General features: G+C 50.5%; 1 protein-coding gene across 1 annotated transcript in view; it reads left to right on the plus strand.

Annotated features, from left to right (window-relative positions):
- Window positions 1-2,664: 2,664 nt before the first annotated feature.
- Window positions 2,665-27,526, plus strand: part of LOC114030805 — a 35,244-nt gene continuing 10,382 nt past the window's right edge. The window contains 14 exon segments of the mRNA XM_027845707.1: window positions 2,665-2,735; window positions 3,191-3,282; window positions 6,177-6,303; window positions 7,036-7,131; window positions 7,296-7,616; window positions 7,729-7,759; window positions 8,396-8,512; window positions 8,623-8,768; window positions 11,422-12,916; window positions 21,875-22,288; window positions 24,846-25,023; window positions 25,539-25,560; window positions 25,649-26,042; window positions 26,164-26,818. Coding sequence (XP_027701508.1) covers window positions 3,247-3,282; window positions 6,177-6,303; window positions 7,036-7,131; window positions 7,296-7,616; window positions 7,729-7,759; window positions 8,396-8,512; window positions 8,623-8,768; window positions 11,422-12,916; window positions 21,875-22,288; window positions 24,846-25,023; window positions 25,539-25,560; window positions 25,649-26,042; window positions 26,164-26,818 — 4,032 coding nt within the window. The 5' untranslated portion in view covers window positions 2,665-2,735; window positions 3,191-3,246.

A 27,526-nucleotide genomic window follows, 5' to 3' on the forward strand; every position in this document is an offset into this window, starting at 1 on the left:
GAAGGCGGCCGCCTTCATCCTCCTCTTGGACGCTGCAGTCCCAGCTTTGATCGGAGTCGATTCGTCTACACTGTTCTCAGCGTCTGCATCTGCTCAGACAAGTCTCTCAGGCAGCCTATTCCCAACGTGATTTCTCCCTTTCTCCAAACTGCCCCCCATATCTGATCTGTTGCCAAAGTCTGTCAATTTCACCCCCCTGCACCACCTCTCCAATATGCCCCCTTCTCTCCTCTTACCCTGACGCCCTTCCGGTGCAGACCCTGATTATGTCGGCCCGGGACTACAGCAATAGCTGCCAGGGCTTCTGCCGGCCTCAAGTCTCTCCCCTTTCCCATCTATCCTCTATTCAGCCACCAAAGTGATTTTCCTAAAGCACACTCCGATCATGTGATTCCCTACTCAATAAACTTCAGCGGCTCCCTATTGCCTCCAGGAGCAAGTACAAAACCCTCTGTTCGGCATTCGAAGCCTTTCATAACCTGACCCCTTGCCATCTTTCTGGTCTTATTCCACCTTACTCCCTAACATGTAGTCTCCAATCCAGTGACGCTGGCTTGGCTGTTCCACGAACAAGGTGCTCCATCTCTCAGCCCTACACACTTTCTCTGGCTGTCCCCCATTCCTGGAACACTCTCCCTCCTCTTATTCAACTACTGACCTCCCTGGCTTCCTCTAAGTCCCAACTAAAATCCCACCTGTATGAGGGTCAAGAAGTAACAACATGGAACAACTGATTGGTTTAAAGTTGGGAAAAGAGTACAACAAGGTTGTATACTGTCCCCTTAATTATTTAACTCACACGCAGAGTCCATGGCGCAGAACGCCAGGCTGAATGAATCCAAAGGGGGAATGAAGTCTGCTGAGAGAAATGTCAACAATCACAGATATGCAGACGTCACCACTCTGACAGCAGAAAGTGAAAAGGAATTAAGAAGCCTCTTGAGGAGAGTAGAAAAGGAGAGGGTAAAAGCTGGCTTGAAGCTTAACATCAAAAAACCCTAGCATCTCGGCAACTGGTATCAACACTTCCCGGCAAACAGAGGGAGAAGTAGAAGTCTTAGATTGAATGTTCTTGGGCACAAAGATCCCTGCAGATGGTGACTGCAGCCATGACATTAAAAGATGCTGGATGGAAAGCTACGGCAAATCTGGACACAGACTGAAAAGCAGAGACATCACTTAGCTGACAAAGGTCCCTAGGGTCAAAGCTATGTTTCTTCCACTAACAATGCAGGCTATGAGAGCTAGACTCTAAGGAAAGCTGAGAGCTGCTGAGTCAATGCTTTTGACTTGTGACGCTGGAGAAGACTTTTGAGAGTCCCAGGGACAGCAAGGAGGCCAAATCAGTCAATACTTAAAGAAACAAATTCAGCCTGTTCACTGGAAGGTCAAATACTGAAGCTGAAACTTAAATACTTTGGTCACAAAATGAGAAGACAGGACTCATTGGAAAAGACTCTGATGCTGGGAAAGATTGAGGGCAAAAGGAGAAGGGGATGGCAGAGGATGAGATGCATGGAGGGTGTCACAGAAACAATGAACGTGAGTGTGGACAGACTGCAAGGGATGGAGGACACCGGCCCACAAAGGGTCTGACGTGACTGAACAAAACTTCCCCAAACCCTCTTACTTTTCCAGCCTTCTCTCTGAATTATCGTCCATTTATTCTGTACGTCATTCACTGTGAAGCGAGGAATTTATAATTATCTTATTAATCAACATATGTTATGAATATACTAATAATTTAGTTTTCTCAAGAATTGCCTCACAATGCAGCTTAACCTGACTAATCTGACTAATTGTGAGACAACGTTCACAGGCGCTGGACCTTAAGTGAAGCGAATTAAAGATGGCAGAACCTGCTTGAGTCCCAGAACTCTGGCTCTGCACCCCAGGGGAGGTGGTCGCGACCCCCCCCACTTGACTCCATAACTGCTGTGTTGTGGCACTTGTGGGTTCCTCGTGGGAAGCCACTGAACCATCGTCTGGAATCCGCCTTCCTTCCCCGCTTGTGCTTTAGGAACATAACCCGTGCTTTTACTTCGGCTAGGAGAACGCTCCTCCCCCGAAACTGATGAGTCGCCCCACTCCATTACCGGCACTCGGTCTCTAGGCCGCTTTGCGCGGCTCCCAGCATGGTCAGGCTAGGGCCGGGAGAAGTAAAACTCAGTCTACACCATAGACTGGTGTGCACGCTGTCTCCTCCATTAGACTGCGAGCTCCTGGAGGGCAGGGACTCTCTTGAGCTTTTTTCCGCATCCTCGGTGCTTAATCTGTGTTGATCCAATGAATGAATAAGTGCTTAATAAATGCCTTGCGCTGCTTCATGGAGCCGCCGCCAGATGCGGGGCGGGGAGGTGGGCACCTCCGGACTTTTAAGGATTCCTCGCTTGGGGGGCGGGGGGGGGGAAAAAAGGGATGGAAGGCGCAGGCGCACTAGCACCAGCAGCAGCCCAGAGGGAGCGAACGCCCCGCCCCTCCCCTCCCCTCCCCTCCCCTCCCTTCCCCTCGCCTCCGGCAGAGTCGCGGGGCTTCCGGGCATGCGCGGTCGCCGCCTCGGTCGCCTTCCTACATTTCCCGGAAGGCCTTGCGGCTCCTCCCTGGGCTCGGGCCAGGGTTCCGTCACATCCGCTCCTGCCGCCCCGGAGAGCGCTCGCGGCTGCTTCCGCTCCCTTCGTCTTCGGCCGCTGCTGCTCCACTGGCCCCGGGCCCCGTATCCCCGCGTCTTGGGCCGGGTGAGTCGATACCGGGGGCCGGAAGCTCTGGGGAGGGACCTGGAGAAGAAGAGCCGCACTTCGTCCCGCCCCCTACGCATTCATTGGTCAGACCTGGGGGTGTGTGGGGAGGCTTGGGACCAATCAAGTATCACCTCAAGGCCCCGAAGGTTGGAGGCGCTGAGCGAATCGTCTCTGAGCCTGCCTAGTCTTTCTCCCCCCGCCCCCGCACGCCTCTTTCCCAGTCGCGTGATCCTATTGGACAACTCCCGGGGGTGGGATTAGGGCCGACCCCGCCCCCTAGCTAGTATGGACACGTGCAGCTCTAGCGGAGGGTCTGCTCCACGCCCAGCTGGCTCTCAGCTGTCAAGGTCGGAGCTACGACCTTGGCCTCCCGGGCTCCCCAGGGTAGCTCTGCCTCCCCGGGGCGGGGGCCGGGACGACCCCTCTCAGGCTTCCCCTTCCCCCCAGAGCAGACGAGGAGGAGGAGGAGGAGGAGGAAGAAGAAGAGGAAGAGGAGGAGGCAGCCGCGATGGCCCCAGGGTCCCTGCCGCCCGGAGCCCACCAGGTGAGGGGGGTGTCTTTGTACCTGTAGAGTGTGAACCAGGCCCATTCCCAAATCCATCTTTAACCACGTCTGATTCACCTCATTTTACAGAAGGGGAAACTGAGGCCCAGAAGTGACTGGGCAGGAGGCCAAACTGACATTAAGCAGCAGAGTCAAGATTTGAACCCAGGTCCTTAGGGGTAGAGATGCCTCCCCTGGTGCAGGGCCCCGCAGAGACTTCTGCCCACCCCCACCCCCACCCCCACCCCTTTACCCCATTCATTTGTTCCCTTGTTCGCCTCCATGGGGTGACGAGCTTTTTGTTCTAAGGAGAACAAAGATAGTGTAGTAATGTATCCAAAGTGAATTTTGGGCTTGGTCCTTACATCCGTTATTACATTTAACTTCCTGCACGATGGCTCTTTTGTCTTTGGTTCCTTCCTCGTTCTCCCAGATCTGTCGACATTTGCAAAATGAAATCCATGTGACTTCGGATCAACCCATCCCCTTTCCTTTATCCTAAATAAAGCTTGGAGCCTAATCAACAGTGATTAATCAACTGACAGGAACTTTGGTCTTATGGAAATGTCTGTGCTAAAGAACACAGAATAATTTGAGCATCTTCCTTTTTAAAGAAATATACCTCTGTCCTGATCTCTCTGGGTAACGTGGCTCTGAAGGAGAACTTATATATGTCACCTGTGGAATCGTGAGACACACACGTCCACCTCCACCACCTCCACCACCTCCTGATGGTGTCTGTCTCCCTCTTACCTGACTGCCTGCATCCTGCGCTGGCTTATTTGTGCAGTGACTGGCAAGAACTCTTCCCATTCATGCAACAAATAACAGCAGATACTTCCAGTGCGCTTGGATTGATAGAGTGCTCGTCTACCAAAGTGGGTGGTAGCTTGAACTCAGTCCTTATTTCTAATGGTCCACTAACCTTCCCTCACATTCATCTATAGTTTGCCCGCTGTGCCCGTCACTGGGTGTCTACTTTGTTTCCAGTTCTCGGCTGTCCAGTAAGGGGAGTTGTACCCTCCATAACTGGGAGCCAGGCGGCGTCCCGTGGGCTCCTACAAGCCCCTGCCTCTCCACTCCAGGAGGGGACCCAGCCTCCCTGTTGCAGAACTCCTAACCAGCTTTCCTTTTGCACTTTTCTTCACTTTGAGCTCCTGATGGCTGATACTGGGACAGCAAAGGGCCTTCTTTCTCCCTTTTGTCTCATCTTTGAGCCTCATAACCTGTGTAACAAAGCTCTTCCAGGCATCACCACCCAGGCCATAAATGACTTAACAGCTGTTGCTCATATGCTAAGAATAAAAATGCTTGGCTGAAAATAATGGGGAAGTCGAGAACTTCAGGGGAAGGCCTTTGGGGGATCTCCCTGGACTGTGTGACCTAGAGAGGAGGCGGTGGTGGGGGGATGGGCTAGTGAGGGGTCCCTGGGACTTGGGCCGTCTCTTTGGAATCCTGTGTGGTTTTTAATATCCAGGGACGACTGTGTTGTCTCTAATTGGAAGTTAGTATCTGGGGCAGGATGACTGGTGTGCTGATAATCTCCAGGATTTCATCTGGAGTATTAAGAGTGGAGAATGTGGGAATGGGAAGGACAGGGTGACTGGGCCCCCCCCCCCAGTAAAACATTTTTGAGCACACCCCCAACCTAAGCATATTTACTTATTTATAAAGTATACACGTGTACCATGCTATTAATTGTGTGCATTCAAAAACTTGTACAAAAACAGAATTTAAAAATGGGTGATTAAATAAAAAATATATGGAAAATCATATTTGTTAATGGGACACCCTCCTTTTTGCTCCCACATAAATTATTATTAATAATGCTGTTTGAATGAGAGCAGTAATGAAATGAGTTTCCTCGCTTTTGGAGATTTGGGCTCAGTGCTGTCTGAAGGTCGCTTCTGATCCAGAGGGAAGAAGGGTGTTATTGGCTGGGCTCACCGGTCATCCCTGTCCACTGGTTATATATTTTAATTCAGTAAATTACTATGTTCCTTGATGTTAAGCAGTGGTTCTTGCAAATTGTTTTGTAAGGTGTTGAATATTTACATTTCTGACTAATGAGTGCCTGACCCCTGGCACTCTTCATTGGAAGATTTTCAGATAGGTTAGAAAATGTCCAAGTTTACGTGGCAGATTTGGGTGCTTTTGTCACTGACACGCGGCATTGTCAGCACCCCCCCCCCAGAATCGAGTGATTGACAGTGTCAGGCGGCAGAGAGGTCAAGGAGGAGGAGTGTGGAGAAAGGCCACTCAGTTAAGAGATATTGGTAACTCTGGAAAGAGCAGTTGGGTTGAGTGACAAGTCTGGGGTGATGAAGAGTTTCAGGTCCTGGATGAGTGGAGGAAGAGGAGGAGGCTTTGGACAGAAGGCCGACTTAATACCACGTTGGTCCAGCCCCTGGGTGTCTGCTCATCCGGGACTGAGGGTTCTGCCGGGGAAAATGAGGGTCCGGAGGATGGTTGGCAGCAGGAGAGGGTGGCTGGAGAGAAGTCCACTGTGGAAGCGCCAGTGTTCCCGCCATCTGATTGGTGGGTGGGTCAGACCCTCCCCCCATCTTGGGGGCACTGTGGTGAGACTTTGTGACCTGGGGTCAGCCTGGGTTAGAGGCCTGACCCTGATGGTGCCTCTTGTGGACGGAGGGGGTTTGTCCTCTGAAGTGGGGGTTGTTGAGGAAAAGCGACTTTTTGTAAGTCAACCAGTGCAGCGTAAACATGAGCTGCCATTGGGTTTCGGAAGTCTGATTCTCATTAGAGGTTTGCCGTGGAGCCCTCTGGAGCTGCCCAGGGTGTGAGCATGGCTCCCTAGGCTTCCTTCCGGCTTCCCCGTCCACCGGGGGCCATTGGAAGGATGCTCCCTGGGCAAGCACAGCTGTCTGGTCTTCCAGGAGTCGGTGACATTCAAGGATGTGGCCGTGGACTTCTCCCAGGATGAGTGGAGGCACCTAGACCCTCTCCAGAAGGAGCTGTACCGGGAGGTGATGCTGGAGAACTATGGGAACCTGGTGTGCCTGGGTAAGGACAGTGGCCCCTGGGACCCGGGCTTAGCCGGAGGAGGCTCTAGTGAATGCTGTTAAGGTGCCTGGAGTGTTGGGTGGGTTCCTGTGAGACCCATGGTGACTCTGGTCCTTTGGGGCCAAGCCCCAGGGCGCTGGTGCTGCTTGCTCTGGGGGGAGTGGTTAGAGGATTCTAAATTTCACATTGGAACTGAGCCCAGCGATCAGCTGGGCCCACCCCCTCACTTTGTTATATTTAAAACTTTTTGCTGATATCTATTATGTGTATCCCTTTCACTTCCTTCCCTCCCCAGCAGGCCAACCCTTTGAATGAAAAAGGAAAAACAGAATTAAAAAAGAGGGGGAAAGGTCTCCCCCCAAGCCTCCTGGCTGTTCTCTGGTCTCCCAGACCCTGGGCCTTTTCTCTGGCTGCCCCCCACCCCTGGAGCCCACCTCCCCTTCCGGTCCCTCACACACATCCTCCAAGGCTCAGAGAGAGGATTTGAGCCCAGGTCCCTGGCCCCACATGGGGCACAGTTTGTGCTGACCCACCCATGCCATGCCCCTGCATGCTTTACAGCTGCCAACTGGCCGCTTAGTTGCCTCGTCCCTGTGACTGTCCCTCCCCCATTCTCTGTCCCCTCTGGTCCAGGGTTCTCTTAGCAGGGTGCAGGGCAGATAGAAGCGTCTCGGGGCTGGGGTTGAATTCAGAGGGGACAGTTCCCAGCCCTGTCCCGTTTCCTCTGAGCAGGACTCACAGCTTCCAAACCCGATGTGATCGGCCAGCTGGAGCGAGGGGAGGCACCCTGGAGGCCAGGGGGAGAGGACCCTGGAAGCCGCTGGGCAGGTGAGTCATTCTGTGGGGTGGAGGCTGCCTGGATCCAGCACCTGCCTTTCCCTAAGAGGCCGGGACTTGGGTATTGTGTCACTTCACCTGTCATTTTCAGAGCTTTCCTGTCACTGGTCTGAGTTTCCTTCTGACCTTCCTCCTGGTCTCATCCATGAATTTAGAAAAAAGTGCATCAGGGCCCCTCCTTTCTGTGCTCCCTGAGGGGAGGCCAGCGGGAGGAGTCCCTGCAGCCTGGCACGGCCGCCGTGGTCCTCCTCTTGGACACTGCTCAGAGCCCATCCGTCCACGTTGCACTCCCGCGTCCGCTCCCTCCCCTCTGCATCTGTTCAGACGAGTCTCTCAGGCTTCTCTGCAGCCTGTTCCTGATGTGATGTCTCCCGTTGGGGGCACAGGCTGCTCAGCTTTGCGCTGGGGGTGTCTTCCTGCTGGGAAGATGCCTTGGGAGGCGCTCCCCTTTTCTCCGGCCCTGCGTTCATCCCAAGGTTAAGTCAGCTCCGTTGCCTCTGTCTGCACTGCTTTTTCTTGGTGTTTGAAGAAGGCATTTTTGTGGGCCTCTGGTTCTCGCGTCACCCGCCGGAGATCCCTCTGGCTTAGGACCAGCGCCTCCCCACGAGGCCGGCCGCTGGTAGGATCTTTTGTGCTTTTGGTCTCTGGGGATCTTTGGATTCTGGTCACTGCTTGTCTTCCCGTTTTCTTGTAAAAAACAAACATTTTTATGACTCTCCTTTGTCTCTGTGTCACTTTTACCTTGAAGGTGTCCCTCCCAAGTCCCTTACCTAGGTGGCCATCCCTTCTAACAGAGAGAAAAAGAGGGGCACAAAGCAGGTCAGCCAAAGTGACCGCCACATTGGTCAAGTCTGACAGGATGCCTACTGTTAGCGAGCCAGCTCAGTGGCGCCTGGAGTCAGGAGACCTGAGTTCAAATCCAGCCTCAGACACTGGCTAGCTGGCTGACCCTGGGCAAGTCACTTTGCCTCTGCCTCAATTTCCTCACCTGTAAAACGGGGATCGTAACAGCAGCTGTCCCTCAGGGTTGTGGGGAGGCTCTGATAAGATAATACTTGTTAAGGGCTTCTCACAGTGCCTAGCACACAACAGGCACTTAATAAATGTGTATTCCCTTCATTTCCTCGGTTTGAAGTGTCCAGGGAGGGGCACCTGCCACCTCTGGGGCCAGCCACCCATTCCATTTTGGGGCAGCTCAGATCATTAGCAGATTTTCCCTGACTCCAAGCCCAAGTCGCTCCTGTTTCTGCCAAAGGAGGGATTTCATTCGTCTTGCACACGGTGTCATGCTCGCTCCACCCTTAACTCCTCTGCCGTCCTTCGGCGGCCTCGCTGCCCTCCCGGACCCCGCGCGGCAGTCGTGGCGCTCAGAGTGCGCACAGTGCCCTAGATGTCCTCTCGCCTCCTCCTGCCTGGCGATCCTCTGCCCTCCTGACGCGGCTGCGGTATTACTCTCCTAATGACCTCACCCTCCTAACGCAGCCCGAGCTCTCCTAACCTCCTAACGCAGCCCCTGTCGTACCCTTCTTGGCGACCTCATCATACACCTGATGTCCTGGTGTTGGTGGAGCGTGTGGTCCTCACACTCTCAGATCTTCTTCAGAACAGCTGCTATCTGACCGCGCCTCGTCCGATTAAATTTCATCTTTGAGTATTTCAGCAAGTTTCATCTTGTCAGCTGTGGCCCAGATGCTGTTCCCCCTCAAGATCTGTTTACATTCTGACTGTGTCATCCTCTCTTTTCCTTGCAGCTTTGGTGAATGTGCCTTTTACAGTAAAAGTCATTGATAACCGTGTTAAATAAACAGGGCAGGACCGTGGACCAAGGCGGATGTTTCTCCTTCATGGAAACGTCAGATCAGTCGGGGCCGTTGTGACCAGGCCCCTTCAGCGAGGCCTAGGTCCATCTGATTGCGCTAATGTCTCATCCCCTTCCCTCCATCCTTTGTCCAAAGATAGTGTAAGAGCCTTTTACAGATGCTCCCCTAAATTTTAGTCTACTCTTTCTCCGTTCCCCCAATCTGTCAGTCCACCTACTCTGTCAAAAATAAATCTGCTTTGGATAAAGCCAAGTTAGCTCTTGGGAATCGCCTTTTGGAATTCCCTCTGGGTGTTCCCTGACTGTCCGCTTGACCCTGTAGTCTAGACTCTTGTCCTGCTGGCCTCTGAGGGGCTCACTGCCCTCTCATCACTTTCCTCAAGATCGGGCCCTTACTCTTCCTGGAATTCCTCTCCTTTTTGGCACAGTCTTTCAAGACTTGGATGGCGGCTGGCACCATGTCTGGCGGTTATTTCAGGATTTCCGGATACGTGGCTCACTTAAGTGGGGGCCGTGAGCTCATCTGGCCGCCTAAGTCATCTTGCCCCCCCCAACTCCCCTTAGCTGTGTTCTCCCCCCGTTGTCCTCTATTGCCTCTCCTGTCCGGACCAGGGATCTCTGCAGAGGAGATGGGGCTAAGAGGGGAGCCTCTGTTCCTGTCCCGTCTTCTCTTATTCCTTTGGAACCTTCCTTTCCCCCCAACCAGCTTCGGTTCATGCTGATCTTTTTTACTTATTCCTCGATCCTCTCCTGAAAGCCCGCCTTCCTCTGTCCATCCCCTGCTCCCTGCCCACATCAGCCACGTCGCGGCCCTTATTCATCATCCAAAGTGTCCTTCTGAAAACAGAGGGACCTGCCGAGGGTGTCCTCACCCTGTCCCTCCCCGCTGGCTGCCCAGTGGACACTGAAGGAGATGAAACTGCACTTAGGCTGACCAGTTGTGCCTCCATATAATTGTGTTGTGAAAGAAGAAACAGAACAAAAGGGAAAAAAAAATACAAGAAAAACAAAGAAAGTGAAAATAGCGTGCTTTAGTCTGCATTCCGACTCTATAGTTCTTTCTTTGGATGTGGATAGCATTTTCCGTCATGAGGCCTTTGGAGATGTCTTAGATCTTTGCGTTGCTGAGAAGGGTTAAGTCTATCAATATGAATCATCACACAATGCGGCTGTTACTGTGTACAACGTTCTCCTGGTTCTGCTCATGTCACTCTGCATCAGACCATACAAGTCTTTCCAGGTTTTTCTGAAGTCAGCACGATAGTATTCCATTACATTCATATACCACAAGTTGTCCAGCCATTCCCCAATGGGTGGGCATCCCCTCAATTTCTAATTCTTTGCCACCACAAAAAGAGCTGCTGTGAATATTTTTGTACATGTGGGTCCTTTTCCCATTTTTATGATCTCTTTGGGATACAGCCCTAGAAGTGCTATTGCTGGGTCAAAGGGTGTGCACAGTTTTATAGCCCATTGGGCATAGTTCCAAATTGCTCTCCAGAATGGTTGGATCAGTTCACAACTCCACCAACAATGCATTAGTGTCCCAATTTTCCCACATCCTCCCCAGCATTCATCATTTGCCTTTTCTGTCACATTAGCCAATCTGATAGGTGTGATGTGGTACCTCAGAGTTGTTTTGATTTTCATTTCTCTAATCAAAAGTGATTTAGAGCATTTCTTCATATGACTATAGATAGCTTTGATTTCTTCATCTGAAACTGCCTGTTCATATCCTTTAACTACTAATCAATTGAGGAATGACTTGTATTCTTATAAATTTGACTCAGTTCTCTATAGATTTTAGAAATTAGGCCTTTATCAGAGACACTTGCTGTAAACAGTTGTTTCCCAGCTTTCAAAGAGCAGAACTTCTGTGTGATCCTGGGAGCAATGGGGAGTCCGTGGAGTTTATTGAATGGGGTGGGGGGTACCATGGTCAGACTTGCCTTTTAGAAAAATCACTTTAGTGGTTGAATGCAGCATTGTCTGGAGTGGAGAGAGACTGAGGCAGGTAGACCCCCTCCCTCCTCCTCCTCCCCAGCAGTCCAGGCACGAGGTGAAAAGGGCTTGCACCAGGGTGGGGGCGGCGTCGGGGGAGGGGGGCATATAAGCAGATAGAATTCACAGACCTGGGCAACAAATTGGATGTGGGGGATGAGCAAGAGTGAGGGGCTGAGGATGACACCTCAGTAGGAAGCTTGGGTGACTGGGAGGGGAGAGGGAAGGGTTTGGGGGGCAAGCTGATGAGGTCAGATTTTTACTAAATACATGACTACAATAATACACATTTGTATGGTGTCTTCAGGGTTACAAAGCACTTCCCTCATAGCCGCGCCTCAGACGTGACATGGTGCTGCTGTCTTTTAAATCTTTTTTTTTTTCTTGATAGAAGACACAAGAGACAGAAGTTGTTACAATAGAGAAACCAGATACTTACATTTTTTAAAAATGTCTTTCAGATTGGAAGACTGGCCCGGGAACCAGGGAGTCATCTCCAAAGTTCGGCCTCTCCACAGAAGACTCATCCCTAGGAAGACACACAAGGGATGTATCTTTTGTGTCGACGTTGGGAGAAGCCTGGGGATGGGATGCTGGGGTAGAGAAGCAGTGGAGCGATGAGGACAGATATTCTAAACAAATGAAACTCACCCAGAGGAAACCTTCCAATAAACTGAGAGGCCACGAATGTAAGATATATGACAAGAGTTTTAGTCTGAGAACAGGTCTTTCAACACAACAGAAATTTTCTGGAGGAAAGGGTGTCCATAAGTGGGATACCCATAGACAAAACTTCAGACTGTATTCAGAGCTAAGAAAATGTTATAGGATGTTCTCAAAGAAGATACTGGCTAAGTATAATGAATATGACAGATCCCTAATTTGTAATGCAGGTCTTGTTGAAAGTCATAGGATACACACTAAAGAGAAACTTTATGAATGTGATGAATGTGGGAAGGCATTCCACCAGAGGTCCCAGCTTAGTGAACATCAGAGAATTCATACTGGAGAGAAGCCTTATGAATGTAAGGCTTGTGGGAAGGCCTTCCGAAGGAGGGCAGAACTTAACATGCATCAGAGAATTCACAGTGGAGAGAAACCTTATGAGTGTAATCAATGCAGAAAGGCCTTCCGAAGGAAAACACACCTTACGGTACATCAAAGAATACACAGTGGAGAGAAACCTTATGAATGCAGTGAATGTGGGAAGGCTTTTTATCGCAGTTCTATGCTTATTCAACATCAGAGAATTCACACGGGAGAGAAACCTTATGAATGTAGTGAGTGTGGGAATGTCTTCCGCTGGAGGACATATCTTACTGTCCATCAGAGGATTCATAGTGGAGAGAAACCTTATGCATGTAATGAATGTGGAAAAGCTTTCCGCCAAAGGTCACAGCTAACTCTGCATCAGAGAATGCACACTGGAGAGAAGCCTTATGAATGCAGTGAATGCGGGAAGGCCTTCTACCAGAGCACTGGACTAACTCTACATAAGAGAATTCACACTGGAGAAAAACCTTATGAGTGTGCTGAATGTGGGAAGGCCTTTTACAGGAACAGAGGCCTTAGTGTACACCAGAGAATTCACACTGGTGAGAAACCTTATGAATGTAAAGAATGTGGGAAGGCCTTTCGACAGAGCTCACAGCTGACTCTGCATCAGAAGATTCACACTGGAGAGAAACCTTATGAATGCAGCGAATGTGGAAAGGCCTTCCGCTTGAGCCGAGGACTTACCGAACACCAGAGAATTCACACTGGAGAGAAACCCTATGAATGTAAAGAATGTGGGAAGGCCTTCCGCCAGAGGTCTCAGCTCACTGTGCATCAAAGGATTCATACTGGACAGAAACCTTATGAATGTAGTGAATGTGGGAAAGCCTTTGGTCAGAGGGCACAACTTACTCGACATCAGAGAATCCATAGTGGTTATGATCCTTAGCAATGTAACACGTGGGGCTTTCTACCAGAGCACGGGATTCATTGAACACTGGAGGATTCATACCGAAGAAAACCTTATGCATGTGGGAAAGTCTTCTGACAAAAAATAAGACTTAGTCAGTATCAGATAACTCTTAGAGAGGTGTACTTTATGAATGTAATGATGTAGGGAATGTTGTTTTGTTTTGTTTTGTTTTGTTTTTTGCCCAGCAAACATCAATTCATGATAAGGGAGGTTATAAATTTAATTAACGTGGACATCCTTTCATCAAGATCATGGAATTTATTGAACATCAAATAATCCACATTGGAGAAAAGTATTGTGAATGCAAGGATTTCAGCCAGAGCCACAGTTCTTTAGCTGAAAATTAGGGAATTCAAACTAAAACTCTGTGGGTAAGTAAATCCTTGCCTAATCACCCATAAAAACTCCTAAAACCTCTTTTCTCATCAGCCACCTTCCTCCCACATAAAACATTTGGACTCCTAATTTACTGGGAAATCTGTGGATATCCAATTGGCATGTGCTCTCTTAACCTCTTTCCTGAAAAATTCTGCGAATTGTCATCCATTCTTCTTCCTTCCTGTCGCTGAGGAAGAGCCATCTCTACACTTTGCTGAAAATTCCTCCTGTATTTTTGCAGAATTCCCACCCTCTGACCTTGGCGTCATTCAATCTCATACCTTTGGTTGTCTACAAACATGCCCAGGTCTTTGCAGTACTAGAAAACAGCCCAACATGTGGGCTTGGACCTTCTGCACCAGCCAGCTACCACCCCATCTCTCTCCTGACAGACATTAAACATCGGTCTCCATCCAGTCCATTCTGTCCTCATTTCTTTCCGTGCTTTGAAGCTGAGTTCATGTCCCACCCGCCTTCCTGAAAGTGCCCCTCCAGAGCTCACCAGTGGCCTCCTTAGCAACACATGCAGTGTCCTCCTTTTTGATCTTTATCCTCCTTTGTGTCTGTAAAATGTCAGAAACTGGAGTAGTTTCCTCCTGGGTACTCTGTCCATCTTTGTCTTTCAGGACACTCTACTCTCTCGATTTAAGAACAACAACTCATATTTTAAAAGTACTTTAAGGTTTCAAAGCACATTCCTCCACCTTTGAGATGGAGTGCGAGTATTCTCATCCCCCTTTACAAAGGAGGAAACTGAGTCTGAAGGGCTGACTTGCTCACGGTGGTCGTCTGACTTCTACACGCCAATGGCTTGTTCCTGTTCTGTCTGTTTGAGGGCTTGTCTTTTTCCACAGCCAGTGATGTGGACGTTCCCATAGATGGCTTCTCTCTACCCTGTCTCCATGATGGTTATAATAACTCATGGTTCTTTAATGCGTTAAGGTCTCAAAGGCCATGTCTGTGATCCCGTTTGATCCTCACAACATCTCCATCGTGTGATGCTGAGGCTCAGGGTCCCGTAGATAATAAACGTGAGGCAGGAGCAGAAGGTGCCCTTCTGGGAGCCGACGTCCTGCCTTCTCCAGGAAGCCTTCCCCAGCCCCTCTTCATTCCCGTGCCTTAGCTCCACTCATTCTTTTCTACTGACTGGCTGACTAGGAATCTTAACTTATTCCCAAGCTTTCAGATGTGCCCTCTAAGTGATTGACCCTTTCCCTCCAAACCTGAGCTGAGCTGCCACTGGCGCTATGTGCCGCCATTCAGCTCGCCTCCTGTTTTCAAAACCTTGGTATCAATTCTGGCTTTTTAACTCTCCTTCACCAAGTCCTGTCCACTCTACCATGAAAATTTCCCTGGCATGGGCTTCTTTCTCTTCGTTGTTGTTGCTGCTGCCCTCGTATGCAGAAGTAGCGTGCAGTAGAAGCAGTGCTTGCCCCAGGGTCAGACGGGTCCAGGTTCGTACCTTCCCTCCAATGTCTACTAGCTCAGCGACCGGGCAAGTCGTAGCATCTTAGTCTGCTTCCGTACCTGTGAAATGGGGTTAATGCCTGTAGACTTCTCCTGCAGTTTTGTCGTGAGGACCAATGACACTCTTCAGACCCAGCTCGCGGTTGGGCTCGTCCTGATTCTCGCCTGGCTGGGTTATCACAGCCGCCCTGCAGGTCCCTAGAGTCCAGGGTTCCCCAGCCGCCAGGCTCGAGTCGTGCGACTTCTCAGCTCTTCATTGTATCTCTCGCCTGCAGAGTAATTTTCAAACCTTCAGCCATCACTTTAGGTCTCCTCAGCATTTTCTAAGTATTTCCTATGTGCCAAGCACTGTGCTGTTCCCTGGTCACACAAGGAGAGAAAAAAGATGGTCGCCACCGTCAAGGAGCTCCCATCCTCATGGGGAAGACAACAGTAAATAAATACGTGTAAGCTCTATATGGTATAAATGTATGGAAGCAATCTCAGGGAAAGCATAAACAGTGGGAGGGGAGACTGAAAAAGGTCTGCAAGACAGCAGATTTGAGCCCGGTCCCCTCGAGGGTGGATACAGAGCCCTGAGGGTGTGATGGAATTCCCAAGCCCATTGTAACAGACCTCTTGTATGACTTTCAAAGGCATTTCATGCTTGGTCTTTTGATTGGTTGAAATGTATTTTCACATAGTTGAGGTATGGGAGTTGGGTAGTTTTAGACCCAATCTTAACTATGTAGAGCTGAAAATCATCTGCATTCATAGGAGCTGATGAGATTCACCAAGTAAAACCTTGTAAAGAGAAGCCAAGAGGGCCCAGGACAGAGCTTTGGGGAACCCCCATGTTTAGTGGACGTGCCTGGATGAAGCTCCAGTGAAGGAGGCTTTTGGATTCTTTCTATGGCTTGTGGCTCCTTTCCCTAGAGCTACAGATGCATTTGTATCTATACTTTCAGTCCAAACCCCAGTGTCACCTCCTTCTTAAGGGTTCTCATTACCCCGGGGTAATAATGACCTCTTACCCCTTCAGGTGAGGCATAGCACTTCGTTTGCAATGACAGGTATTTTATATAGAAGTAAGTAGCAGCTGGGTGGTGCAATGGATAGAGTGTTGGGCCTGGAGTCAGGAAGACTCATCTCCCTGAGTTCAAATCTAGCTTCAGACACTATCTGTGTGACCCTGGGCAAGTCACTTCACCCTGCTTGCCTGTTTTCTCATCTGTAAAATGAGCTGGAGAAGAAATGGCAAACCACTCCAGTATCTTTGCTGAGAAAACCCCAAATAGGGTCACGGAGAGTCGGACAGGCCTGAAAAGTGACTGAACAACAAAATGAAGTTATTAATCATGTCCATGTGCCAAATAAAAGTTCTGCAGAGACAAGGCTCAAGGCCCAGCTGAACATGGCACACCTCATCTGTCCCCGTTCTCGGTGTACAGCTGGTGCCTAATTGGTTGAGGTCCCTCATTTTCAAAGAGGACTCAAATGACATCACTATGTTAGAGTCAAGTTTTAGGGCATCTGACTGTGGCTGTCAGACAGTACGAGCTCAGAATGTTCTACCGCAGGTTGGGCACAAATGAATATGTGAACATGTGGGTGGATTCTCTAAATTTGCGCATCCTGCATTTCTTTTGGGCTGTTTCAATTCTGTTTGCTCATAGAGCACAGCACCTTGTCTGATGTGGGCACGCTGTGCCGGACACGCCTGTCCATGTCACACAATCAATTCCAGAGCTCTTCAGAGAGACCTCGACAGTGTCCTTGTATTGCTTCTTCTGCCCTGTGTGAGTTCTCCATAAAATAGTCTTTCTGGCAAGCTTACGTTTGCATCTGAACAACGTGGCCAGCCCATCGGAGTTGTGTTCTCTGAAGTAGAGTTTGAATGCTTGGCAGTTGAGTTCGAGAAAGGACCTCAGTGTCTGGTCTCTCATCCTGCCAGGTGATCTTTAGAATCTTCCTAAGACAATTCAAATGGAAGCAATTCCATTTCCTGGCATGGCGCTGGCAGACGGTCCAGGTTTCACAGCCGTACAAGGAGGTCAGCTCTGTAGACCCTCAGTTTGGTGGTCAACCTAATCCTTCTTCCCTCCCACACTTTCCTTCGGAGCCTCCCAAACACGGAGCCGGCTCTGGCAATGAGTGCATTAGCCTCGTTAATCAATGTGCACATCCCTGGAGAGTACACTAGCCAGGTGAGTGAACTTGTCCACAGCCTTGAATTGAATGTGGTAAAGGTGTCCTGTGGCATTTACACTTTACACTAAGTTGAATTTGTAGAACCGAGAACCTTTGTAAATGGGTCACGGGCTACCCAGAGTTTCCCTCTTCGGTGCTGAGCCCTGGCTCCAAGTGAAAGCTGTCCTTCCCTTGGCATCTCAGTCTAAGTTACTTTAGTCTGCTCCCTTAAATGAAAGGATCGTTCCATTTTGTATCCTCGGAGAGGTTAATCAGTATGCTCTATGTAAGTTTAGAGGCAGACTGATATAGTAGGAAGAGGTAACACTCAGAGCTATGATGACTCCTGTGTGAATGGCGGGCCCTTTGGCATGTGAATTTAGGGTGAAGAGGAATGTCTAGGTCATTCATTCCCACCTCCCCCAGCAAGCCATTTTGTCTATGACCGCATTGTAGAGAACGTCCTGGTGATTTGGGAGTCCAGCAGCCTGGAGAAGAATGAAATGCCTGGGCTGGCCTGGGTGTTCTCAGAATGGGGATCCTTGGAGGAGCCTGCCAATCCATCATTGTTGAATGGGGGGGCATTGCAGGGAAAATCCTGGAGAATTGGGGGTGCAGCCCAGAGAGGAATGAAGACTTAGTACTTAGCCATCTCTGTGAGGAAAAGTATAAAATGCTGAGTTAATAATCTGCCATTATTGCCTGAAAAGAGGATACCAAAAAACTTGTGAAAGGTCAGAGCTAATGTGACTAAAAATCACTTTGCTAAGGATGTACTGCTTCCTGTCATCCTGATTGATATGTGGCCACTGGACCTACAGGGCTCTAGAGGAGAAAATGAGGCTGGTGACTTGCACAGCCCTCCCTCACTCAAATCAAAGTCAGTTGCAAGTCATGTCTTCATCTCCCTGATGTCATGGTCCTCTCTGAGAACGAAGGACAAACCACACAATCACACACATGCCAACTTTGCCATATCTCGAAGAGCTACATAAGTTTAGAGGAAATGCAGATTAAGGGCGTCTTTGATAAACGTACAAGAAAAATACAGGTTTTCGTGAACGGCAATCTCTGGCCCACACCACCTGTGTGAGATGGATTTGAGAATTGACTGGTTCCAAGGATTTTTATTGTTCAAGAATTAACCCTAAGCCTAATTGTAAGAACTTTGGGCGGTGGCTATGGTGGACGCAGGCATGGGCGGTGTCCTTGAGTCGTGGTCTTTGAGAGGGCAGAATGGGAGGAAGGAGCAGGAGCTGGGAATGAGGCAGTGGGGTAGGTGGTGTCAAACTCACCTGAAGAGAAGGGGCAATAGAGGGCCAAAGCGATATTGGACAGACAAGAGCAGGGGAGATCATTGTGGCCCGTGGGTCCCTTCAGCCACCTTGGAACACAGCTCACATTGAAGCAGATTAAGGACGCCGCCTCCTGGAGGCCCTAGGGAAGTTCCTAAACGTCTCCCCTTTTCTCTTCTGCTATGTTTGTATTCATAGCATTTGCTGTCAAGTCTGCTTGTTCGTTTTCATCTCTGAGCGCCTTCATGGTCTAGTTAAAAGAAAACAAAACATGGTGTGGTCAGTCATAAAGGCTTGTCTTATGTTTCTGTGTGCTTACTCCATGCTGAGAAAATGGGATTGGAGAACATTAAGAATTAGCTGGGAACTGGGAAAAAATGAAGTTGGAGAAGTGAGTGAAACATTTGTCTGAATGTTACTGTTTTCCAGTTCATGGTGGTTTACACATGGTCTTCCTCCTGAGTGAGCACTTGGGTGCATGACCCATGGGTTTGCCCTATTTTTATCCAGAGCACTTGTCATAGTGCCTGGCATGTAGTAAACACTTTATAAATACTAGTCACATGCACGGCTGTCACCCTAACTAGCTAGGGGACCGGAGGCAGACCCCTTAGCCTCAACCTGTCTCATTTTTCGTCTGTGAAATGATTCAACACAACCTCCCACTACCTGCCTCAGATTTCTTGTGAACAGAGAAGTGAAACTGAAATGTGAGCTCATTGTTGGTGTGAGGTTTTTGACCTTGTTAATAATCATAACAAAAATAGCATTTTTACAGTGTGTTCAGATTGGCAGTGCTCATAAATATCTTCCTTTATTCTCACAGCAACTTTGGGAGTTAGAAGGTATTATGATCCCCATTTTACAGATGAGAAGTTGAGGCAGACAGAATTTGTGACTTACCCAGGGTCATACAGACAGTAAACAGCCACATGAAAAAATGCTCCAAATCACAAACAATATAAATGCAAATCAAAACCCTCCTGAGATTTCACTTCACACCCAGGAAATTGACACAGGATAAAAGATGTCAGACTGGGTCAAGGTTAGAGGAGTCGTGGGAAGACAGGCACACTAATACATCGTAGAGCTGTGTGTCAGTACAACCATTTGGGGATGCAATTTGGAATTATGCAAATAAAGTGACTAAAATAGCATCCTCTTTGATCCAGAGTTTCCATTACTAAGCTTATACCCAAGAAGGCTGTCAATAAGAAGACAGAGCCCATATTACACACCTAAATATTTCTAGCAATAAAGTAGATGTCCATCAATTGACAAATGGCCAAACCAGTCATGGTCCATGAATGCAATGGAATATTGTGCTGTAAGAAATGATGCGCATGATATATTTGGACAAGCCTGGAATGATCTGTGTGAATTGATGCAGGGGAAGTCAGCAGAGCCAAGAAAACAAGATTCACAGTGATGATGGTGATGGTGTAAACAGAAAGAATCATGACACAAACATTTTTAAAAGAGAATTTTGTGAAATTATGAAGAACAAGCATAGTTTAAAATGAGATGAGAAGACACTCACATGCTACCTTTTTGCAGAGATGGGAGTTCTGTAAGTGTTGTCTATTATGCATTTGCAGACTGATACTTGATTTGTTGATCAGTTTTGTTGGTTTTTTTCCTTTTTTTGTCTTATAAAAATATTACTTGTTATATGGGATGGCTATCTGGGAGGCGGAGGAGGTGGGTACTGGGGAGAACCATGGGGATGTAGAAAAAGCAAAATATATCAATAAAAACAGGCCCCAAAGAGTGTTGTGGGCTCGAAGCAGACCTGTAGGACCTGCGACATCATCGGTCAGGCTCACCATCCCAACAGCCTTTGGCCACTCATGAGTATCAGCTCCCCACCTTTGAGTGCTATGTAAATGCTAATGATTAGTGACTCAAGAGCAGAGAACTATGGCTATGGAATGCAATATCCATGGCTAGAAACACTTGCTATGTTTGCTTATGTAGCAGCTGTGGTGTGACACAGTGCACAGAGCATGGGGCCTAGAGTCAGGGATCTGCTCCTAGACGCTAGGTGTGTGCCCTGGACCAGTCACTTGAATGGGGATAAGAGCAGATCCATTGAAATCCTATTTGTAAGACATTTAGCTCAGTGCTTGGCACATTGTAAGTACATAGTAAAAAACTGTTTCCTTCCCAAAGGCTAGTCTACTAAATGGTCAAAATGGAACTGGGGTGCAGAGGCCCCTCTAGATTGGGGAATATAATTGATTGCATTGGTAAAGCCACTGGCAGAGGCTCAGGAATGGAACCCCATCCACACTCCCAACTGTGGACTGCTCCTCCTCTGCTCAGCGTCCTGTCCATCACATCACACACCTGGGAACTCTGCCTCACCTGTTCAGAGCCCTTCCCAGCTCACTGACCTGGGATGGCCTGTGGACTGACCTGACCTGAAGAGGCTCTTGGGACCACCTGCTTAATTGACACAGAAGGGAGCCAACCTCCCCGCTCCATCGCCAGGTCACCCTTCAGGGTGCCAGAGAATGCTGGGGAGGGTTTATGTAACCGCCCTGCTTCCAGGCAGTGGGGACCAGAGTGCTCAGTGTAGCACTAGTATTTTTTAGCTCCTTAGGACTTGCAGTATTGGATAGCAAGGGATTTCCAAGCCCCACAGCTTTGCTTGATAAAGAAAAGCTTTGCAAAATAGAGTGAAGTCACTTCATGAACAGTGTCGTTATGAGGTGGGGAATAGTGGAGGACACCTCTGAAAAGAGCACCGTGGTTATTCTCCCACGCCTGGGGAAAGGCCTCGGGTATGTATACACCTCTGTGTACAGCATGAGAATGGTTTCGCATTCTAGCTAACAGCATGACGTTCTTTGCTTTCTCCAAGCATCACTGACGTAAGCTCGTTGGGTGAAGTGTTTTTCCCAGAGTTTCCCAGAATCCGTTGGGACCCAGGATGAGTAGGAAGGAGATGCACAGACCAGGAGAGGAGAGGGAGGGGGTGAAAGAGCTGAAGCTGGCACAGATGCTCGGGAATCTCCCAACGCTTCCTTGAGCTGGAGCTGCCTGGGTGGGCTAATGGGGTCAAGGTGAAGAAGTGGGGGAAGGACTGGAGAGGAAGGGGTCAGAGCAGGCTGGAAAGGAGATCGAGGACCAAGAGATAGGGAGTCCAGGGAGCAGGGGAAGAAGGTAAAGCCCGGGAGAGGAGCAGAGGGATGGGGCCGGGATTGAGCAGCTGCCCTCTGATAACTGAGGATCAGTCCCTCTGCTCTAGGACACCAACGTTCGGGCTGCCGTGGGGTTTTGTTTGCTATAACTAGCTTTAGATCTTTGAAGGAGCAGGACCTCGGCCCCAGTGATTCGCCACCTGAATTAGTTGTCCTTTTAAACCAAACACCACAAGACGTGAGCATTAGTTTCTTGCCATCCCTGGCTCAGGGGCAGCTCTGTCCCAGGCTCTAGGGAGTCTTCCCAAGGGAGACTGCTGTGGGCAGGCTGGTTTTGTTGCTCTTCGCTCCCATTATAAAAACAAAATTCTGAAACACACAAAAAGACATGAGGACCACCCGGAAAGATTGGACAGACAAGCACGCGTTTGCAGGAGAGCAAAGTTTCAGCGACCAGCCTGCTAAAAACGTCCCGATCCTCTGTGTGAAGGTACCCCAACCGGATCCAGGTGGAAAATGTCTTTGGGGGCTGCTCCGAGGCTGTGAAGGGACAGTTTCACATACGTGGTCCACGAAGCGAAGCGAAGGGCTGGCATCACCTGCAGGAGTCTACCTGCCCTGGCTCCCGGCTCCCGGCTCCCGGCCAGGTGAGCGCTCCAGGTCCAGGCAGGCCTCCTGCCAAGGCTCTCCAGAGCCCTGGTCAGTGCCAGCTGCCGCCACCAGTAAGTCCTGTCCTCAGCCCAGGAACCCAGGTTGTAATTTCAATGGGGGACAAAACTCGAAGCAAAAACCCCGAGTCATTTTCTACCACACGCAAAAAACACATAAACGCGCTGCTATTTTCACTTTGGCCACTAGACGTCGTCGGAGACCAGGCGATCGCGCCTCCCCAGCCCAACCACGCGTATACCCACATGCAAAGGAAGATCCGATTTATGGCAATTCATTTGATTTATATTTCAGTCTATAATGGATCACCAGCTAGGGTAAAAACAATCCTCAAACTGCCAGACTGGAGAAGCCCCGAGATTCCGCTAGGGACGTAGGAATTCCCTCGCACTTAAAGGTGGTTACTTTGCCCCCCATTCTGTTTTGAGGGACCCTCCCTAACAGGACGAGGCAGTCTGCTGGAAACCAGCCTGCTCTCTCTCTCCTCTGTCTGCCTCTCTCTCTGTCTTCTGTCTCTCTCCAATTAATTTCCAAATTCAATAGCTGCAGCTATTAAGTAGAAAGACTCAAAACGAACATAAAACATACAAAATGAATCCCAACTTACCCTCTTGCTCAAAGATTTGACTGTGGAGAACGTATCCAGAGTCACAGAATCCCGAACACAGAAACTCTCCTTTAGCAGACAAACTTTAGCAGTCTGGGACCCAGGAGAGGGAAGAGGTTTTTCCCCAAGGGATCTAAGGATGAGGTTTCTTCTTGCTAAATCCCACCACCACCACCACCTCTCAGCATGTGATATTTAACAAAAAGATAAATCGAGGTGAGTTTCTCTGAGCAAAATTATGGTTTATTAGTAGGGCTGCAACCCTCCAATAAAACAGGTCTCTTGACAGCCTCAAAAAGACCCTGAATTGAAGATGCAACACATTTTTATAACCATAGAAGAAAAAGGACAAAGAGAAAATGATTAGCCAGCATCATCGGTGTGAGGGATTGTCATTGGTTACGTTAAGGAAGACAGACATATGCACACGTGGGATTGAGACCACCTCTCTGTCTTTAAGAAACGAATGCTTTTGTGCATTTTTATGGGTCCCAGCTGCATCCTGACATTACTGATGGGGACCCAGGAATGTAGACAGGCTGGGGCCCGGGGATCAGATAAGATCATCCTTTTTTAATTGACTAAAAATGAACCTAATAGGGAGACAAGGTCAGTGAGTCCAGTTCTCAAAAATAACACAAACCTTGAAGCTGGTGATAAGATAATGGTTTATGAGAGTACTGAACCCCTAAAATAGAGGTTTTTCTGTAACTATCAGCAATTGTGGGAAAGCTTAAACTTTTGGCATTTAATTAGATAGAGGCTTAACCTTTGAAGTCATGAGCTTCTTCACATGAAGACAGAGAAGAGGCTTAGAATACAGAATATGGTTACAGAATAAAGTCACTTATAGAGTAAAATCAATTATAAGAAACAAAAATCAATATTAATTTTCATTCTACAATGTTTGCTGTGGCGTGGGCATTGGCTCAATTGGTCTCTGCACACCAAAACATATCTGTAGCCCATAGATTTTGGTAATTCAATAAAGTGAATCTGCAGATGTTCAAATGGTAGGGTTACCCATTTCCTCCCCCATTTTCTTCCAAAAGGAGCTGAACTGTTGACCAAAGAGGAAGCTGGAAATCACACAATGGGGCTCTGAATAAACGGGGGAAACCACAGGGGATGGATTTTTAGTTCTAGGGCCTTGCTTCCCATATCCCTGGCCATGGAGTTGTTAGCACAGGAGGTACAGGAAGCTTTTTGATGCAAAGGGCCCCCCATCTGGCATGGCCCACAGGCCATCTCATATCTGGTCACCCAGACATCAGCACCTGTGACTAAGGAAAAGTGGTCAGTGGGCTGATCACTCCTAGGGCTGGGGTGGAATGTTCCCGGAACCCCTTTTACCAATCTTCCCCTGCTGAGGGGTGATCCATCTTGAGGTTCTGAGTGACTCTCCTTCCTGTGTAGTAAAGGACAGAGAAGGGAGAGAGAAAACTGCACCCTGGCTACATCCGGACACCACTAAGAAAAACTGGGCTCAGGTAAATGAATAAGGTGACGGTATACAGCCTTATCGTACCCTTTCCCCAATCAAACCCACCAGGTGTTCCACATTTGGTTCCTGGCCCCCATACAGCTTCCTCAGGAGACAAGTAAGATGATCTAGTACTCCCGTCTTTTTTGCTGTGATGCACACAGTCACAGGCTTTAGGGTAGGCAATGAAGCAGATGTTTCTGGAGCTCCTTTGCTTTTTCCATAACCCACGGAATGCTGGCAATTTGGTCTCTAGTTCCTCTGCCTCTCTGAAAACCAGCCTGCTCTTCTGGTAGCTCTTGGTTCACATATTGCTGAAGTCCAACTTGCAGACTCTTAAGCATAATCTTGCTGGTGTGTGAAGTGAGTGCAATTGGTTGATAATTTGAACATTCCTTGGCATCGCTCTTTTTTAGGATTGGGTTAGGGTTATAATGTAATACATGTCGTTGAGTTGTTTCAGTTGTGTCCTACTCTTCAGGACCCCATTTGAGGTTTCCTTGGCAAATATACTGGAATGGTTGCCATTTCCTTCTCCAGCTCATTTTACAGGCGAGGAAACTGAGGCAAGCAGGGTAAAGTGACTTGCCCAGGGTCACACAGCTAGTAAGTGTCTGGGGCCAGATTTGAACTCATGAAGATGAGTCCTGATTCCAAGCCCCATGCTCTATCCACTGCTGTACCCCCTAACTGTCTCTGCAGCACGCTGACCAGCCCTTCAAACACCAGACGAGAACATTCGTGTCCAGGAGGCTGGTACTTCAAACGTGCCAGCACTCTGTGGGACGCTGAGCAGATCCACGGCATGTGGGGTCCATGTCTTCTGAACCGCGTGCTATGCCTGGCTCATCATTTTGATGGTCACCTTTTCCGAGGAATGGTGTGGTCACAGGACTTGTCTGTCACAGTCACTGGTGCCTGCCTGCATACCCCCATTCTGAGTTCATGAGGTAAGTCACAAACCTTATTAAGCCCCTACTCTATGCCAGCCCTCCGCGGGGGGCAGACAATGAAAGGCAAACCGCAGTCTGCTCTCAAGGACTTCACCAAGTAATAGAGGAGATAATACATCTGCAAACGAGATACGGCCAGGATAAAGCGGATATAATTAGGACCTTGAACGCACTGGCATGAACGGGGGGGGGGGGGGGGGGGGGGGGATTGGGAAGGGCCTCATTAGAAGGCCAAGTCTCAGTGGAGCACTGAAGGGAGCCAGGAGGTGGGAAGCGAGAGGATTTCGGGCTGGTGCTGCCAGTGAACATGCCCGGGGATGGAGTATTGTGGTCTGAAACCAAAGACCTCCTGCTCAGGATGGCTGGCCAGTCAGGCCCCACACAGCGACACAAGCCCAGAGGTCCAGTCTCAGGCTCACCCACACCTACACCCACGCCACAGGTGGGCAGCCTCCCAGGCCCCAGTGAGGCAAGGGGAGAAAGATGGGAGAGAGGATCCTCGGTAACTGGGCCCACGCGGATGACACCGGAGCCCTCGCGCTCTTTCTTTAGCTAGGGCCCCGGCGGCCCCTCCCCCCCCCACCTGCACACTGTTGGGGGTGGGGGGCTCCCTGTCCGTCCTTCGTTTTCAGAGGATCAGTGACATCATGGGAGATGCCCTGAGTCCAGTCGCCGGCCTCCCTCTCCCTTCCAGAGTCACCGCAGTCCCGCGGCCGGAGGGAGGGCAGGACCGCCGGCCGCGGCCCTGGGTGCAATGGGGGACCCTGGCACCCACTTCAGACCCTCGGACCGCCTTGTTCTTAGCGGGGGGTCCGCACCCCCCCCCCCAGCTGCCTGGAAACGAGCAAGATGTAATCCACAAGCCTCCAGAAGAAAGGGCGGGGGCGCATCAGGCCCCGGGGGGGTCTGAGGGGGTGCCCCCGGTGGCTGCGCAGAGCCCCTTGGGGTGGGGGTGGGAGTGGGGGCGGGGGACGAGCATCGATTAAGCGCCTCTCTGTGCCAGGCGCGCTTTGGGCTATTCTTTCGTCTTATCCTCACAACTTGGCTCTATCCAATACGCCGGTCAGCTGCCTCTATACACTGGGGGCGCGAGGGCTGTGTGTGAGGGAGATAAAGGAAATGGGGGAATCCAGGTGGGCTTCCTCGAGAAGGTGGCGCCTTCACCCGGCCTGGAGGGACTTGAGGCATGCGCACATGTCGCTTGAGCCTCCGGACTACGTTTCCCAGAAGGCTGTGCCGACGACTTCCCTGGCTTCCGGGTGTGGCGAGGACTGCACTGCTTCCGTGTGCTACGTCACTTCCAGCCTCCTCTGGAAGGATTCCGCCGCGTCCTTGGCTACAGCCGCGGCCCGAGCCCTCGTGTCCAGGCCCGGGGTGAATGAGGGCCACAGCCGGAAGCCCGGCCGCCTGAAGAGAGGGTGGCGCCAAGGCACGAGCCACCTGCTTCTGGAGCGGCGGCGGGGGCAGAGGGAGGGGCGCCGGCTCGGAGGGAGCCGCGCGTGCGCAGTCGGTCCTCCTCGAGGTGCGTCTGCGGCCACGCTCTCCTGCCGGCGGGCGCGTCCATTGGCCAGGCCGAAGGGGGTGGGGCAGCCTGGGCGCCAATCAGGAGCCACCGCGAGGACCTGCCCTGGGGTTCTGCCCCTTCGGGGGCGGGGCAGTCCGCCCTCCCTTCTGTGCCGGGCAGGGATGGCTCCTGGACCCACACCGGCCCATGCCCTCCAGGTGAGCCTGCCGGGTAAACTGAGGCCCTGGCGGGCCTAGAGGTGGGAGGTGGTTGGGCACGGAGGAGGCGGGGCTGGGGAAGACCCCCCCCACGTCCGAGCTAGCTGCTGGCCTAGGACCCCAGGCTGGGGGGAAGGGCTGCGAGGGGGGGACATGCCCGCCCCCCACCCTGGAGGAGGGTTAGGAGCACAGACCCAGCCCCGCCCTGCAGACGTCCCACCCCAAGCTGGCTTCTTCCCACCCCCGGCCAAGAACTGGCCCCGTGACCCCCATCAGCTGGGGGCCTCCCTGCTGCCCACAAAGGGCCCCCCTCCCCCTCTGTCTCCTCCTCCCCCATCTTCCCCTGCCCTCTCCGTCTCAGCCTCCTCCCATCTCCCCCTCCCCTTCTGTCTCCTCCTCCCCCATCCCCCATCTCCCCTTCCCCCGTCTGTCTCAGCCTCCTCCCATCTCCCCCTCCCCCTCTGTCTCCTCCTCCCCCATCTTCCCCTGCCCCCTCCATCTCAGTCTCCTTCCATCTCCCCCTCCCTCTCTGTCTCTTCCTCCCCTATCCCCCATCTCCCCATCCCCCATCTCCCCTTCCCCTGTCTGTCTCAGCCTCCTCCCATCTCCCCCTCCCCCTCTGTCTCCCCCATCCCCCATCTCCCCCTCCCCCTCTGTCTCTTCCTCCCCCATCTCCCCCTGCCCCCTCTGTCTCAGCCTCCTCCCATC

This window comes from Vombatus ursinus, unplaced genomic scaffold, assembly GCF_900497805.2.
Source record: "Vombatus ursinus unplaced genomic scaffold, bare-nosed wombat genome assembly UNPS02015012.1, whole genome shotgun sequence".
Lineage (NCBI taxonomy): Eukaryota > Metazoa > Chordata > Mammalia > Diprotodontia > Vombatidae > Vombatus > Vombatus ursinus.